The 18831-nt window shown below is 34.3% G+C and overlaps 1 protein-coding gene across 1 annotated transcript in view; it reads right to left on the bottom strand.

Moving 5' to 3' along the window:
- LOC149775629 (uncharacterized) overlaps positions 1 to 18831 on the bottom strand; it is a 194377-nt gene that overhangs the window by 6278 nt on the left and 169268 nt on the right. The window contains exons 7-13 of the mRNA XM_089944318.1: positions 16703 to 16720; positions 15369 to 15389; positions 15001 to 15030; positions 14488 to 14508; positions 8304 to 8321; positions 8029 to 8049; positions 6131 to 6157 (exon numbers count right to left, since the gene is read on the bottom strand). Coding sequence (XP_089800444.1) covers positions 6131 to 6157; positions 8029 to 8049; positions 8304 to 8321; positions 14488 to 14508; positions 15001 to 15030; positions 15369 to 15389; positions 16703 to 16720 — 156 coding nt within the window. The remainder of the gene's footprint in view (positions 1 to 6130; positions 6158 to 8028; positions 8050 to 8303; positions 8322 to 14487; positions 14509 to 15000; positions 15031 to 15368; positions 15390 to 16702; positions 16721 to 18831) is intronic.

Raw genomic sequence — 18831 nt, 5'->3', positions numbered from 1 at the left:
GTATGTATAGGTTACTGAATTTGTATGGGAAAATATGAACGAGTTTTTCTGATGCAAATACTGCACGACCTTGGGAATGAAGTATATCCATCCGACAAAACGAGTTCATATTTTCCCATACAAATGCAGTAACCTTTTTATTATATACCCATTTTCTTATTTTACCTAATGCTTAATTTTATTAACAAAATACACTACAATAAACAAAGTAACTGAATGTATGCCGTATTCCAAACTATATACACACGCGCAGATTCATCATTACACAACAACAACATTATTACTGCGCACGTAACTCTGCCCAGATAAATTTGAACTTAGTCGCGCGCTCGACAACTTTTTAAAGAAAATGGCGTGTCTAGTTAAAATTGAAATTTGGAGTCAAATTGTAAATGAAAGCGCATTGCAACGTTTCCATTTGATCTGGAATGAATAGATATTGGTATTTTTTTCGAATCTACGAAATATCGTGATTATGGACTGTATTTATATGTGACAGTTCCATAAGGAATACATCGGATTGAAGAAGCGAGGGAGAAGCGTGTTGACATCTGCAAATGTGTTTCTGTTTCTGTCACTGAATGTTTGAAATCATAATGTGGGAAAAATATGAAGTCTTTCAGTTGCATTTATCAAAAAGACGCCATGGAATTTAATACTTATTTCATTTTGAGTACAGTAAGGAGGATGTAATTGCACTTATATTCGAAATTACAGTACAATTTCGAAATGTGTAATCAAGATTGAGAACCTATGACATGGCTCATGTAATTCGGATTTGCAGAAGTAAGAAAGTACATTTTGAGGAAATTCAGGATGTAAAACTGTAAATATATTTTTTGCCATTCTTATTACCAGCTAAAGAAGACAGTTTGTGCCTTGTCACTTCTATGTTATTTGTAAGGACCCTTTCTGGCGTCTACTGTATAGCTAGCCTAAATCCGAAACATTGTATAAAAAAGTTATCGCGGAATATGCCAAAGCAGCTGGTATGTGGCATCCACTAAAGATCTGCTTTACTTCATTCAGAAAAAAATGTAATCAACCAAAACGTAAAGCGCCTACCACGCGAACGTAAAGGATTTGTTTACAAATTAAACGTGCTGGCGTCTGCGTCCCTTGATTGTTTACAATAGAAAGCAGTTCCTTTATGCACGTGAATGCAATATGAAGGTGTGCAATATTGCAAAATGCTGAACGATTCTGACAATGTAAAGTTAACGGAGAAAAAAATGAGCATATTATAAATGTATGTATGTATGTATGTATGGATGTATGGATGTTATGTATGTATGTATGTATGTATGTATGTATGTATGTATGTGTATGTATGTATGTATGTATGTATGTTTGGATGGATGGATGGATGCATGCATGCATGGATGGATGGATGGATTGATGTGTGTATGTATATACGTATGGATGGATGGATGGATGCACGGATGCATGGATGCATGCATGCATGTATGTATGTATGTATGTATGTATGTATGTATGTATGTATTTATTAATATTTTGTATGTATGTGTGCATGTATGTATGTATGCATGTATGCGTGTGTATGTATGACTGACTGACTGACTGACTGACTGACTGACTTTATTTCCTCTTTAAAAAGAGATTACATCAGATTAAACAAATTCAGAATAATACAAGATCATAAAATAGAACAGAAAAGTGACAAAGATACAGTAGTAATACAATTGTAATACTGTGTCAGCTACCGTATTGACAAAACGAAATATCTCAATACCTGCAATTATGCAGATCTGCAATCATTTGGCGGAGCATGGCACTGATCTTTTAACAGTTGCTTGATGATGATAATATTTCGAAAAGTTAATACGTCTATAGTGTTATGTGCTTAACATTAAGTCCGAGATAGCAACGAAAATGAAATGTAAAACTTATAACAGTGTAATTCTATATGTAGTTTCTTTTCTTCATATGACGCATGTATTTATGCATATATATACTTGTTTGCGCGTATGCGTGCGTGCATATGACTGACTGTCTAAATGACTTAGTAACCTCTACAACAAAGAGTATATCAGGTTGCTAAGATACATATTATACATATCATAGAATTATGAGACACATCATAGACGAGAACGCAAGCATGATATATACATCGTCAACTAATGCGTTTACAAAATGAGATATATAAATATAGAAAACCATATAGAAATCTCTTGGAAATAAACATAAACAAATACATAAACAAATACATAAACGCACACACAAACAGCTGTCAAACAACAAAATTTGCGGATATGACAAGAAGACTTTGGCCTTTAATTGTTTATATTTAATGTTAATTTACTACTTACTTTTAATATCATGTTAGGGCATGTTAGTTGATAGTAGGGCACACATTTTATTGTAGAATGAAGCTATGCTGTTTGCGGTCACCAACATGAGCCTATCTGATACGTCATCGTCAATAGACGACATGCAGTCAACCCTGCTTCCAAGAAGTGTCTCCAACAATATATCGTCTTCTTGATTGAATAAGTTAACCCGGTCTCTCACTTCTAAAGAGTCAATCACTCTCTCAAAGAAAACATTTCGTTCCTCAAGCAGCATTTCGCAGCCTAAAATAAGATGTTTCGCTCTGTCGTCAGTCTCTTTTCCACAGAGTTTGCATACCATAACTTTACCAACAGGCATGATATATAGTTTCATTACTTCAGAGAGAGGCCATAACATGGATGGATATTTACGCCCAAGAAACCATATATTACTTGGTTTTAAGTCCAAATGAATGTTTCTGAAGTGAATTAAATCATCCCTTAGTTCCATATTTGCTCTCCAGGTAGTTTCTTCATGGTTTTGGATAATATCAGTAATATGTCGATTCCAGATGAGTTTTTCTTCAGTTTGTACTCTTTCTGCATAGTCTAAAAGAACATTTCCCATACCATATTTCTTAGTTATTCTGTCAATATCAGGTATAAATCCCGTCTGTTTTAGCGGGTTGTTCAGATAGTGACATAGGCGCATAATGAAAATCTTTTTCCAGATAAAAGTCCAATCGCCCTTACATAATCGGTTGAAAAGGAGCAATTTCATCCTATCTATGTATGCTTCCATTGGCCAGAGTCCTAAGGTACTACTTGTTGCCTCCGTAGGCGAATATTTATCGAAAGCTTGCATACGTCGCGCTGCATATCTCTGGCATAACTCAAGTTCTTCTATATTTGAGTTTGTGATACCTGACCATAGTTCACATCCATATAGGACCGAGGGTAGAATAATTCTTTTCCAAATCTTCAGACTTGTTAGAGGGTTCATTCCTCCATCTCTGATACCAATAAAATATAAAGAGTTTAACAAGTGTTTGCCTTTATCACATGCTTCTTTTATCGCGTCGTTTGGTTTTAAGTTGTATTTTAGAGTTATGCCGGCATACTTCTTACTTTTGACTGCCGGAATTGGAGATTTGTCGAGCATAAAAGAAGGTATACCAGTCGTTCTTTTGTTAGTAAACAAGATGGTGCAACTTTTATCTGCATTATATCTTAATCTCCACCTTTTCGCATAGTCGGAAATTGTATCTAGCAGCTGTTGCATTGAATGACGCGAGTTAGACATTACAGTTGTGTCATCTGCTAATAAGACACAAGGCAGGTGGAGATCAACAAGATTTAGACCTCGCAAAGTGTGATCTAATTCCGTGATCAAATCATCTATCATTACAAGAAAGAACCAGGCAGACAAGATACGGCCCTGTCCTACACCCTGCATAATATCGAAGCGTTTGGACAGCTTGCCCGCATATAAAACAGAGCTTGTTACTCTCTCAAACGAATCTTTCATGATGCGCCAGGTCTTCCCTTTGATGCCAAGTCTGTACAACTTGTAGAATAACCCGTTATGCCAAACTGTGTTGAAGGCTTTAGCATTATCAAGAAATGTAGCATAGACAGGAGTATTTTTATCCAAATAGTAGCATATAGATTCTTTGATACAGAACGCTGCAGTGATACTACCGCAATTATTTCTAAAACCCTGTTGCAACGGATTTGGAAAAGAAATCTGTTTAGAAAATATAAGTAGTCTACTATATATAATTTGTTCTAGAACTTTCTGAAGCACTGGAATTATAGTTATATCGCGGTAATTATTCATATCTAATTTGTTCTTTCCCCCTCCTTTGAATATTGGTATAACCAAACCTTGTTTAAAGTGGCACGGGTACTTCTCGGCCTCGTACACTTTTGTGAATATAATTTCAAGTAATTGTACACTGCTTGGAGGGTCCGCAAACAGTAAATGCTCAGCAACAATACCGTCGTGGCCACATGCCTTATCTTTATTGAGAGAGCTAATTGCACTACTGATTTCGTCTCTAGTGGGGATTTTATCAACAAGTTCATCAAAGTGTGAATAGGTTTCTTTAGTTTGTTTTCTGACCTCTGCTAAGACCATCTGGGCACGCACGCACACACACACACACACACACACACACACACACACACACACACACACACATAAGACTTTGTTGAGTAAATGACATGCCCAACATTGTAATTTATCCACACATTCACCTAGGTCAGATCTATTTAATAAATCCCGAACTAGATACGCCACATTTTTCTTCCCATTACAGCTATCTATGTGAGTAATAATTAGGCTATATGTGTGTGACAAATATATATTTTTCTTATCAGATGAGATAAGTTTTGTCCATTATTTGAGACCTTGGTAATAATTATTAATCTGTAATGGCATTCGTCCGAATTTGACAGATGCGAAACCATTTTGTGCACATACTTTATTTAATCCCAAGACGATTTAAAATGCATTTAAGTGTATCTATTCAACAGCATTTGCTTTAACAAATGCCGATACTTCTGATCCATAATGAGATGTTGAGATTACTGTGTACAAATTTTCGCTTTTTATCTTTTAAGTCATGTTTTCAAATTTCTGTAATTATTTATCCATTGCAAGAATTTTTGTGATGTTTGAGCACATGACAGTTGCTAAGCAAGTGTTAAGGAAGCCCGCATTGTACAAGCAGTTTCTAGAAAAACAGATTTATTAACAGCATTTTAGAACAATGCAATGAGTTATACCCGCTGATACGCCATGGGAACGTTACCAGATACTGATATGAATCACCGTCTGCAAAGGTAGAACGCAGATGAATAAACGAATAATTGCTGGAATGCAGACTTCATCCAACTGTCAACTAAATATTAACAGACTGCTGAACGACGGTCCGCTGACCACTGATTGGTTACAAGGATTCGCGTGGTTTGTCGTAGCATCTCCGAAACTAGACTAAATCTATTACGATATTACCTACCGCGCTGTAGATATTCAAACAATTATGAAAAGCTAGAGCGCATGCCCTGTATTTCCTATTCCGTATATAATTATGTTTATCATTATCAGGCAGGTTTAGTTCGATGCAATGTCGGTTAATCTTGCCAGTCCCATTAAAGCGACTACTGTGTGGTTTCTGCGACTTTTATTTTTTGGATATGAAAATGCGCCCTGAACTACCACCCCAACATAACTGGGAGTGAAAACTCCGAATACCCGTTCACCTACGAGGTTGATACAATGTATATAATACAAGTTACAATTGTTAAATCCTAAAAGTTTCTCATACATTTTTATCAAACAATCTCCTGTTCTTTAGTTGGAAGAATTTGGCCTGACAAATACTTTGAAGTTTATATAAATGACAATGCTATAATCAATAGGCAAGTCCTTTCAATTGAAACAACAGGTTCTCAATTTAGATAAGCCCGCTGTATGCTAAGATACCACTCACCAGATGAATACATACTCATGGAAAATAATCATACTGTCAATAGTGACGTTCGATACAATTCATTGAAGGAATATAATAACGAAAACATGTAAAGAATATTGCTCTATTCTTATGACCATAAATAAAGGTTAATTAGCAATATTTATTTGATTTGCACGTTAAGTACGTACTTCCAATTATTTCAGTTAATATGACAGATTTTAATGAATCATTTGATTAACTGCTCTCTCTCTCTCTCTTTCTCTTAGTCTGCTGACAAATGACGTCTAATTGTTATAATTATTGTGGAAATTAAGATAATTGAATAAGTTTTCACAAAAAATTCATGGTGCCTCAGCTTACCTGATCGATCTATCCTCAAGAATGGAACTGTAAATTCACATGTATAATAATAAAAACATTTTGCAATACATTTGTATCAATATATATTTACTTAACAATAGAAAGAAAACAATTTCTGCAGAATTTGTTAGATAAATAGCGAGATAAGAATAACTTCACCCTGTTCATAATGGAGACACATTTCTAAATATTGAAAATTGTTTAAGACATTTTTTTTAATATTTAGGAGCGTATAAAGTAAACCATTCAAAATTATACAAGGACTCCTGTCTCCAATGTCATCGGACAGCGTTGTTGTGCCTAAATATGAAAAACAATCCATCCACCCCGCCACACACACACACACACACACACTTCAAAACCCCAAGGCCCCAACTTTACGATGTTCTGCTGGGACTGAGCATACTTAGAGGCATCAATAAAAGGCACATGAACCCATCTTGATGAAGTTTTGCTGGCCTCAGACCACAGTGATTTTTCTTCTATTTTGTGTCTAACCATTCAATATTATGACACTTTTGCGATACCTGATAGATCTCTGTGGGGTTTTGCTAAACATTAACCAACCAACATTTAAGAAATCTTGCAGGGTGACATAGGTACATCGGCTCGATTTTGTCCATTACTAATGTAAACAAACTAACCAACAAGCTGATTTCATTAAACAAAAGAAGCAAATGCTACCTTCTATGCAATGTTATACAGTTTAAAGTCTTCCTATTCATCATTATTACAATGAGTAACTGAGTAACTTTACTACATAAATCAGTGAGAAACAGACCATGACAGCAGACACTATTCTTTCGGAATATCTTCCTGATTTTGGTACATTTCAAAGCGTCCTTGGGTGGGGGAGGAAGAGAGATAACTGTGATCTGAGGTTTGCTAGCACATTCCAGACAACGAACTCTCAATAACAACCCCGATAGTCCAGCTTATCGAAACTTCTCTTGGACTATGCATATTGTGGACTCGCAATAAGAATACCAGGTCCATTGCTTTATGAAGTCCTGTTAGGACTGTACATAATATGGCCCGTTAATAACACAATCAGACCTAATGTTTTATGAATCCTTAATAAAAAACCCAGATCCCTAGGATTAGGAAACTCTGCAAAGACTGTGCATACAGTGGACCATCAATAATGACCAGCCCAGCCCATGTCCCCAGCTCTCTAAACCTCTGAATCATGTGAAGGTAAATCTTTCAAGCATTTAATTATGAGCACTAATACCAAATATTAAAACTAAATGCAAGTACCATTAGACTGTGAAAGTGTTGGTCATTGCAAACTTTTGGCAAGGCTATGCATACCGATAAGCGGTTTTAGTTGACGAATAACATGAGCATTATAATCCATTTGATCCGCAAATGTAGTGATCGATTACTGTAAGCTACATTTCATGAAGAGAACTACAAGATAATGATTGAGTACGTACTCTAATTTGTCTCTTTGCAGCGGTTGACACGGAAGATTGAGAAATAAAATGAAATGAGAAAAGAAATATGATTTTATTATTATGTTTGTTTTCGATTTTACTATTTTCATTTTTTTCCTATGATGTGTTTCACGTTGCATATTCAACTTCTAATAAAATGGGACGGCTTGTAAGATTTTATTAATCTCCCTCTCTCTCTCTCTCTCTCTCTCTCTCTCTCTCTCTCTATATATATATATATATATATATATATATATATATATACATACAGATAGATAGAGAGAGCGAGAGAGAGAGAGAGAAGTAGAAAGAGAAAGAAAAATTAGTAATAATAACCATAAATTAAGTAATAGTCCAACTTTTCTTTCATAAATGGATTCTAAACACGAGTAAACACACATAATCAGCATACAGATGTTAACATTGTGATTTTGTTTTAGAAGCGAATGTAAACCTTACCTTGCTCTTGTGAACCACTTTCTGCAATAATAATAATTATAGTTATAAGTAAAATAAGATTCATTGAACTCTGAGGCATACGGTATGGTTCATAATATATTGTAGAAATAGAAATGAAAATTACTTTACATGTGATTTTATGTGGACGTCTACACGATTACTGAAGAATTTTCGTGATTTATTTCATACAAAATGATCTGAGTCTTTAAACCATCGGCAGGACATACTAAGTGATATTCGCTGATGAGAGAGAGAGAGAGAGAGAGAGAGAATACCTTATTTCTTCGAACATTCTGAAAGAAAATAAGTTTTGAAAGCATTCTCAAGCTAACAAATCATATTTGGAAAGTGGATATATTACATATGTATGACTCGATGTCCTTCGATGAATTTACTGAAGGTCAATTTTACTCAAATATAAAGACATGAAGGACGGGGCTTTTATTCATCAAATATAAAGACACATAAAAGACGGGGCTTTTATTCAACAAATATAAAGACACACAAAGGACGGGGCTTTTGTTCATCAAATATAAAGACACATAAAGGACGGGGCTTTTATTCATCAAATATGAAGACACATAAAGGACGGGGCTTTTATTCATCAAATATAAAGACACATAAAGGACGGGGCTTTTATTCATCAAATATAAAGACACATAAAGGACGGGGCTTTTGTTCATCAAATATACAAAATGAAAACACAGCTATAAAATAGTGAAATGATGTTAATCCAGAATTTACATAATTGGATTGTAGACCGAGTTTTACGTCACTGTATATATTTTATAACTCGGGGTAATCTTTAATATGACCCAAAATACAACTGTGTGACAAATATAGTGAAACAACGTGTTAATTTTACTTGAGACTTCTAAATGAGAAAACAAAAGCACGATCCTTTTTGAGATCATGTATGCTTTACAAAACATATCTCATCATTCCGCATTTGATATTTACAATGAATACAAAACCTAGGCATATAACTCAGTGATTATAAAAAATCTTCTGTGATTTATTTCAGTATACATTTTGTGCAAGAAACAATCATAAAGCAAGATTTTGACAGTTGCTTAAATTGAAATTGGTTTGTCTTAAATTTAGGCACACAGCACATATTCATCAGCTTCTCCAAAGACATTTAAAAAAATCAGCAACCCTAACTCTAAACTCCTCATTCTGAAAAAATACCCAGAGCACATAATTTAATTCCTTGAAATTGAAATTGCAAGGACCTTAGTTAAGAAACACTGAAAATTTCATGAATTTAAACACTGAGAGTGTTTCAGAATTCACCATAACAGTGAGCATCATTACACACTGAGCATCGTTACAGAATTTAGCTTAACATTGATGATCATTACAGAATTTATCTTAACACGCAGCATTGTTACAAAATTTAACCTAACACTGAGCATTGTTTACATAAATTAGCTTTACAATGAGGAACGTTTAGAGAATTTAAACAAAGAGCATCGCTACAGAGTTTAGTTTTACAATGAGCATCATTACAGACTTTGGCTTTACAATGAGCATCATTACAGACTTTGACTTTATAATGAGCATGGTTACAGAATTTAGCTTTACAATGAGCATCATTCCAGACATTGGCTTTATAATGAGCATCATTCCAGACATTGGCTTTATAATGAGCATCATTCCAGACTTTGGCTTTACAATGAGCATCGTTACAGACTTTGGCTTTACAATGAGCATCAGTACAGAATTTGGCTTTATACATACTTTTGTTTTTGATAGCGAAGAAAATCCTTATAGCCTGCTATTTTTGCGAGTTCTATAGGGCTGATATTTCAAATCATGGTGGGTGGTGGCGTTCTAGTTGATTACATGGAATCATTACTAGTCTGTACTACATGTCGCCCGGAAACTATGTAGAGACAATTTTGGTCTAGGTTTAAATAAACCATTAGTGTAGCATTAGATTAAACACCCCGTGTTATTGTTTGTTGTGATTGGGATATAGATTACCTACACGCATTACCATCTGTTGTATCTTATATATTAAGCGTAAATAATCTGCATAATATAATTACCGAACAAACTCATATAATAGAGATTTAAAGCTCATCTTAATGACCGCACGCATGTGATTGTTTCGGGTGTGGTCTCCATTTGAGATTTCTCTCAGCGATCATGAAGCCATATAGGTTGTAAAAGATACCATATTAAAGTCAGTTGCAATTGAAACCAGATGTTCGGATTTGCACAATTGCAAATTTTGACAGATTATGCGGTCTCGTTAAAGGAACACACTGGGCTTAACTGAAAAAAGCTGCGAGTCGAAATTGCAGCTACCGGATACCGTATCGATAGGTGTGCATTGAGGTCTCACTGGATAGTTTCGTATTTTGACACCCCCCTAATTTTTAAGGCAAAAGGCATGAACCTAATTATCACAAGCCTAGCATTTATAAATTCAGACATAAGCTAAATCTATAATGTGGTTCAGATTTACTTTGAGTTAGCCTTGGAAATAGGTTGGCTTGTTGGTGACTGCCTGTCACAGTTAGATTTGCATTGGAGATCAAATGCGTAACTTGGGCTGCAAATGAGCTGTCGACTTGGCTTACGTATTTATGTGTGTCTGCTACAGAGGTAAATATCTAAAAATCTAGATGGTTGAGGGGTGATGAAAAGTATGCTAATTTGTTATAGTACTAGTGAACTTTATTCATGCATAAGGCACATACTGATTCTTTTAGCTGCCTTGTCACAGAAAAATATTCAAAATAGCTATTTCTTGTCAAAAATGAATGTAAAATTTAGGGGTTGGTGGCAGTGTTGGTTCAGTATAAAAACCACCAGTTGCATCAGGAATTAACCTGATTACCGCAGTCAAAATCTCACATGTATGCTTTCTACAAAAATCATTAGTTTGTTTTTATTTGTATCTTCAGTGTAAAATTATTCTCATTTTTCTGTAATTGGTCATCGTCGGATGAAAATTCACCAGATAATCTGTCCAGTGAGACCTGAAACAACACGAGTGAAAACAAATATTTTTTTTACCAAACTAAAGTATTGTGTTGATTCATCATATATAAGTAACCTTGTTAATGTCTAGGAAAGATCATAATAAGAGTGTGGGGTGGGGGTGGGGTCATCATCATACGCTGCTAATTCTTCGTTCGGCATTTGAACTAGTGTTTCGTGGCAGCAATGATAAACAAGAAAATTGATACTGCCGGAAAAATGCTGATATTATAGTATCTGTTTAATCATTTGAAGCCAGCGTGTTTCCCGCACAGTTCAAATTAGCGCATGTGATGCCAATTTATAAGGATACAAAACTCTATCGTCTAATGATAGACCAATGTTTCTATTGAGCTGTGTGTCCAGTGTTTTTAAAAGAAATATATTTACACACCTCAATAATATTTTGTGCATGAAAATGATTTAATAAATAAATCTCAAGTCTAAATTTTTTCCAGGCGGTTCAACACCTCGTCAACCTCATCAACTAATCGAGCTGTATCACGTAATGTATTCCTCTTGTTTCTAACGAAACAACGCATTTAAAGTTCCTTGATGTATGCTTCTGATACACTACGGATTAAAAGTTTAGTTTATAAGTTCAGAAAAGTATAATTACCGGTAAACTTCTAACATGGCTTGAAAGCTACTTTGCAAACTGCTTCCAGAGAGTTTTCTATCAAAATTCAGTATCAACAAAATATCAGATAACCGCTGGTATTCTCCAAGGTTCCGTGCTAGGCCCTGTACTATTTCTTACACACACACACACACACACACACGCGCGCGCGCGTGCGTGCGCGCGCGCAAGCAGCACGCGCTCTACAGACCCTGCACAAGTACAAAGTATTACAAACAATGGTCTTGAAAAACATAATGAATTGTCAATCGACTGGCTTGTAACTTGTAACCCTTAAAAAAATGCAAAGTAATTTCTCCTTTCTGAAATGTTCGTTCGATAATATTAATTTAGTTACTGTTAAAAGCCAGCGACACTTAAAACTAATATAATTATCTGATGGTAAGGGCCTAGTCAGATTATTATCATTATTCTGAACGTATTTAAATAATTAAGTTGAACACAACTAAAACCTCTTTTCACAGAACCACTTTCGCCAAAAAGATACGATTGGTATGTCCAAGTTTAGAATAAATTGCTAAAATCTGGGATAATTGCTTTATTGAAGATTCGAAGCGATTAAGTAGTCAGACGGAATAGCATGCAATTTTACAGGTCTGTCCATCAATGTTCAAGATAGTCTCTTTATGTGGAAGCTGATTCAGTAAACTCTTTCACAGAGAAGGAAATATAAGAGGTTATAATATATGCATTCTATTATAATAATTATGTATATAATTATTTAAGAAACTCTCTTCAAAAAAAGAGTTATATAACATCTCAATGTCTTCCATGTAACTCCAAAAGTAGCACATCAATCTCTACCCTCACTGAAGATATCCTAAAATCCTCTAATTATTATACCTTTGGAAACTATTTTTTTATTTAATCCAACGAAGACGCCACCACCCTATTATGAATTTAGTTAACTCTCTCATGTGTGCACGTGTTGAAGTTGTTGAATACGATTTTGTTTTCTACTGCCCGTTATTAAATACGCAAAGATTCTGACGCTTTCGTTCCATCACCGCGCTTTTTGTGTAAATCTTGATCTTTGTGTAAATCTAGATTTATTCTTGAAATGAAAAGTCAAACTAAGTAAGGAAGAAATACTGTAATATTCCGAAATATTTCCACGAAACCAGACGTTTTTGCATACTTATAATTATATGCTATATATTATATCAATAAAACTAATTAAATGGACAACAGTGACCATAATCAATGCAATATCTTCTCTCTCACACACGCTCTCTACCTCTATTTCTCCGTAATTGTTTCTCTGCTAAACCACATAGCTATATGTTTATTGTCTTTTGTTTAGAAATGTTAAATGTCTTTCATATAGAAATATTTACATTGTTTATCCGACTTCTGTTTAATTTAATTCATCTTTGGATTATTTTTGTAAGTTTTGGGAAAGTACCTTTTTTTAAGTAAAAGGCGTCCAATCCCATGTTGTTTAAGAAAATGACAATAAAATATGTTTAAAAGAAGATATTGCGGAATTTTCTACGCAATGACGGTTTCCAAAAAGTGCCATCTGGATTCTTAAATGAGCGACTAGCTTGCACTATGCAAAGCAGGAGACGTCGAACTGAGAACTGCGTACAAGAATTTCTCTATATTTCACGGCAGCTCCATTAATCGCGATGGAGGAGGATCCGAACGTCTGCATGAAGAAGTGCCACCCATTTAGGCAGTAGTAAGCAACACGCATAAGTCGGACCGTGATGCAAGATGCCTTGGTTATCGATACGGATGCAAGATTTGCTTAGGTCCATTTAATGGTGTGTATCAGTGTATCAGAGACGCACAAGAATCATTTGGTTGCTTGTGGTTGGGTGAGGCTCACTTTCTTATTTTGTCCCAAAAGGCATTTATGAGGGTGCATATGCCTTAAACTCTACCCCCACTACTCCAATTCATTATATTTCTGTGTATTAGACATACACAAACATATTTCCGTAGGTTGAAGGCACCATCAACATTTGGTTTGATTGGGCAAAGTTTTATTCAAGTTCTGAAGGTTCTTTGTTATCAGAAAAAGAGGTGGACGTCAGTATTGGTGATCCTAAAATTAAAATTGCCTTTATTGCATGCTCATACAAATTTACCAAAAAGTATGACGTGATACCTTCTGTCCCCAAGAAATGTATACTACTGATGGGAGTTTTACAAACAGCTGTCTAAATTCTCTTACTAAGGTTCACAAAAACAACTACTTTTTGTGAGAACGAACATAATGCAAGATACACCAACCTATCCAATATATCTACGTCTTCTGACAGTTTTGTGACGCTTACGACTGTCTAAAAAGGGGTTGAAGGACTTACGGTACTTTATCAGTTTCCATAGTAAACATATGGAAACATCATGATATTAAAAATTCAATAACTTTAAATTTCCGAGTGCTCATGATCAAACCCATATATATCAGCATAGATGAAATCTGGATCACGGCTTCTGTGTAGAGAGAAGGATATAAGCCGCAGCATTTTCTGGACCTGCTTGTGTTTGAAATATGTGCTTTTAATTTCGCACCAAAGAGTCAGGTGCTAATTCAATCAAGAAAACAATGCGTCTTTTTTAAAGTTACTGCTAGGATAAGCTCTGAAAATGTTATTTTCCCTACAAAATAACTTTCATTATCAACCAATCCTGGACACCCATATATACTCTATTTTATGTTCACCCATTTCCAGACTAGTTCCCATTTTTCCATCCAATTAGTACCGTGTGTCCTATAATATCAGAATACGATGTTGATTATATATATATGCTCCATCGCGTTAAAAGTGAGGGTTAGTAAAGATTTGCTGCAATAAAAAAGCAACGAAACTTACATTTTGTCCTGTTCTGTGGTTCTGAAAATAAAAAGTTAAAGAGAACAAAGGTTAGCAGATATTGAAGTATGTCAGGGACATGTAATTCAAAAAGATATAAAAACTTGGAATATTTAAAAATGTACGTAATACATAGTCTTGCCGATGTGGAGAGATGTGGACAGACTCATAAACAGATGGCTCGACGATACGAAATAGCCCAATTCAAGGACACCTATGGCTGAGTGGCATAATGAATATAGCAATAATAAAACTATAGTGTGAGAACAATTAATTTGGATCCAATATCAATCAACCAGGCTTAGATGTAGTCGTCAGTACTACAATAATTCAAGAAGGACATAGAAAGAAGAATATTCAGACAGATTTATTGATATTATTGTGATGTCACGCAATAAAGGTAATGATCCAATTAAAATTTCTTTCTCTATTCCTAAATAATAATGCGTGTGTGTATGTGTGTGTGTGTTCGTGTGTGAGAGAGAGAGAGAGTGAGAGAGAGAGCATACTCACTCGTATTTAGTACTGAACCATGTACTAAATCTGGAAAATATCGAATCTAAAATATTAAGCTAATGTCTGCCAATACCTATTCCGTATCAGGAACTAGAATTAAAAAAAAAACATGAGTTTTTGAAATATTTTAACATGATTATTTGTTAGAACATACACAATTCCCATAATAAAATTTCTAATAATGTTGTGTGACACCAACGCTTACATTTAATTTTCCGTCAATTAATGCTTTGAGAGTAAATTCAGAAAACAGCTATGTAGCTGCATGAGAAAAAGTTAGATTTATATAAAACAGAAAAAGTATACGTCATGTACCCTTAATATGAGGTTAGATAAATATATGATGAAAGTAAAATTTGTCTCACCGTATGTTTTCTTGGTTTTCTCTGCAGAATGACAAAATTTCAATTACGAAGTTGTGTCATGTATTTGAGAGCACATATATGAATTGATACAATAAGAGGCTATAATTAACGTGAAATATATATATATATATATATATATATATATATATATATATATATATATATATATATATATATCACCTATTAAACCTATAAAGGCAACGTATATGTAGAAACAAGACTCTTACCGACTACTATGTCTGATACACTCACATGTAATCATAAAATATACACACCCATTTATCATACATACAAGATACACATAAATTAGATTAAAATATACATCACATTCACATGTTATCATAAAATAAACAAACACACATTGGATTAAAAAATACACACAGATTAAATGAAAACATATACATGTTATACACGTAAATTTTGGGAGATGTGACGGTGGAGGTGGCAACCAAGTTAAGTATATCAATGTTATGGTGCTAGGGCATAATCAGACGAAGACATTTGCGAAGTACGTTCTTACAAGAATAGCGTGCTTGTGCTTGTTTGTTATCAGAGTGCTGCGGATATGTAAAAGATGTTTGTACAGAGCCGTTTTAGAGTTAGACAAACGAAGATTAGAGTTTGGAATAGACCACAGACTGTGTGAATGAATATTGTGAACTGAATTTAGATCATTGATACATTGTGGAGCCATGTTATGACACGAGTTACATGTCAACATAGCTTAAAGTTCTTTACTCTAATATTAAGAGGTAATTAACGTAAATTGAGGATTAAAATGGGAGGATGGACAGCCTGTGCTTGTAATAATTCTAGAGGCTCGATCCAGGTATTTAACAATCTTGCAAGACTGGCAGCACATTAGAATTCCAATTGTCTCACAGTAGTTTTTTCTGTGTTCGATTGCATTTTTTTTATTTGCACCACGGCATCAGAGCAACAACACCCTGTTGCAAATGTTGCAAAGGAGAAGGAATTGTATCACTCTGTCATGCTAGGCTGTGTTATCTGCAGAACGAGCGCTTTAGCATTCGTATGGAGCGGAAAGTCATTAATGATTGAAATATTATATTTTCTTCAATGTACATGAATAGCCCTTTATGAAATATACAGCTTTGATATATATATATATATATATATATATATATATATATATATATATATATATATATATATATATATGTGTGTGTGTGTGTGTGTGTGTTTGTGTGTGTGTGTGTCTGTCTGTCTGTCTGTCTGTCTGTCCTTGGCGGGGAATAAATTAGTGAGCTTAAGTCCCATTATAAACGTGAAATAAATATTGTTGTTAGAGAGAGAGAGAGATAGAGAGATACCTTTCCATTTTTATTTGTCTGAAAGTTATAATGTATAAAGATCAATAAAAGAGATAACGTGGGACAAAAGCTAAAGACTTATTGAGACTTGCTTATATTGCCCGTAATTATACAAAATGATAATGGAAAATGCTGGAAATTGATCTCACATAAGAGCTAAACAGTGTAATATTCGCCTTGAATCAAATAATAGAGTGAATATGCATGACATAAAGTTTTAAACAATGGAGCATCCCTACACTAATTTATCATATTGTGACATTACAAATAATCTTACAAGAACTGACGTCTGAAAATTACTGTTATTTAAGATCTGGTCAATGTAAAAGAAGCCACAACACTTATGTTTAATACAATAGTCCTAGAAAATGTTATGCCCGGAAAACGAACATAGAAAATAATGTGACATCGGTCCATGACTCCTCTAAATCATGTGGCACGTTGAAAAAATATTATATTTCAATCATCGAAATCATGAGAGGTTATTAAATAAGCTTCGTATCGAATTTATATGAAACCCAACTATCCTTGGAAAAGTTAAGCGGTGAAAAGCAAAGCTTTGGAGACCGACTATCAAGGAACATAACTCGTGCAAATGTAGTCGAACACTGGAAACCAAGTACATTCAGGACTCGCGGTACTAATTCAGTTCCCATAGTAAACCTAGGCAAACCTATGCAAACACCATGATATTCAAAATTCAATAACTTAAAATTTTTGAGTACTCATGATCAAACCTATACGTATTAGTATAGATGAAACCTGGATGTCAGCTTCTGAATTGAGGAAAGGATATGAGCCGCAGCATTTTCTGGACCTGCATGTGTTTGAAACATGTGCTTTCAATTCCGCACCAGAGTCAGGTGCTAATTTTAGTAATGAGTGTTCCACACTCAAGACTGTTAAAGAACTGAAATTCCATCAATAAAACAATGTCTCTATTTTTTTTCCTCACTTACAACTAGGATAAGCTCTCAAAAGATTCTTTTTCCTAAAATATAATTTACATTATTAACCAATCCTGGTCAGCCAAACCCATATACTCTATTTTATGTTCACCCATTTCCAGGCTGGTTCCCATTTTTCCATATCATTTGTACCGTGTGTCCTATATTCACCCTTGACTTTTTTGACAGCCCTAGGAATAGTAAGAAGTTCAATGCATAAGTAAGCAATGTGCATAGTTCTGCTTGTCAAAGATTACATTAGGGAATATTACATTATATTGCAAGTTATTCTTCACCTAAAAACCAATGGTGCATATCAGGCAACATTTAAATATTTGAGCTTTATTTAAGAAAATCAGAAAAAATACTAAAATAAAGCTGTCTAATAAGAATCATCATTTTAAATATCACCATTTTTCGCTCTTCAATTTAATGCTGAAATATATTACCAGCGTTGTCTTATTCCCCCCACCAGAAAACATATAATTTAAAACTAAAGTAAGGTAGACACAAGTCCATTTAAATGCAAAATATGAACTTTCAAAACTTTCACTGACAGAAATTAGTGGGACGAAAAGCCATGAGAGGTCATCACCATTAGGCATGGTGGAAGAGACCTAAGTGATCATATCTGAAGCAATATGCTTCAAAACACAACTAGGAAATATCATATTGCTTACTGTAATTACTCTGTAAATGGTAAATTGTAAAAATGTTATACATGCATACACACACACACACACACACACACACACACACACACACACACACATATATATATATATATATATATATATATATATATATATATATATATATATATATATATATATATATATATATATATATATATATATATATATATATATATATATATATATATATATATATATTACTTAGATATAAACCAAAGTGCAAAATACTCCATACAACATAGTCAAATCTACACAGTGTTCCCCCTCCCCCCTTCTTGGCAACAGTTGATATATCTGAATATGTGTTTAATATCCCACTGAATGTCACTCTGTGGTTTACAGAAGGTATTAATTTTGCTTGTTATCCACAAATATAACCATATGATTGCATTTATAGTAAAGTTAATTTCACTTGCATATGTGGAGTCACTGTTTTGCTCTGGTTGTCTATAGGACTCACGGTACTAATTCAGTTTCCATAGTAAAC

Source organism: Sinohyriopsis cumingii, chromosome 19, assembly GCF_028554795.1.
Source record: "Sinohyriopsis cumingii isolate HCF-2022 chromosome 19, ASM2855479v2, whole genome shotgun sequence".
Lineage (NCBI taxonomy): Eukaryota > Metazoa > Mollusca > Bivalvia > Unionida > Unionidae > Sinohyriopsis > Sinohyriopsis cumingii.
This window is presented reverse-complemented; position numbering and strand designations above follow the sequence as displayed.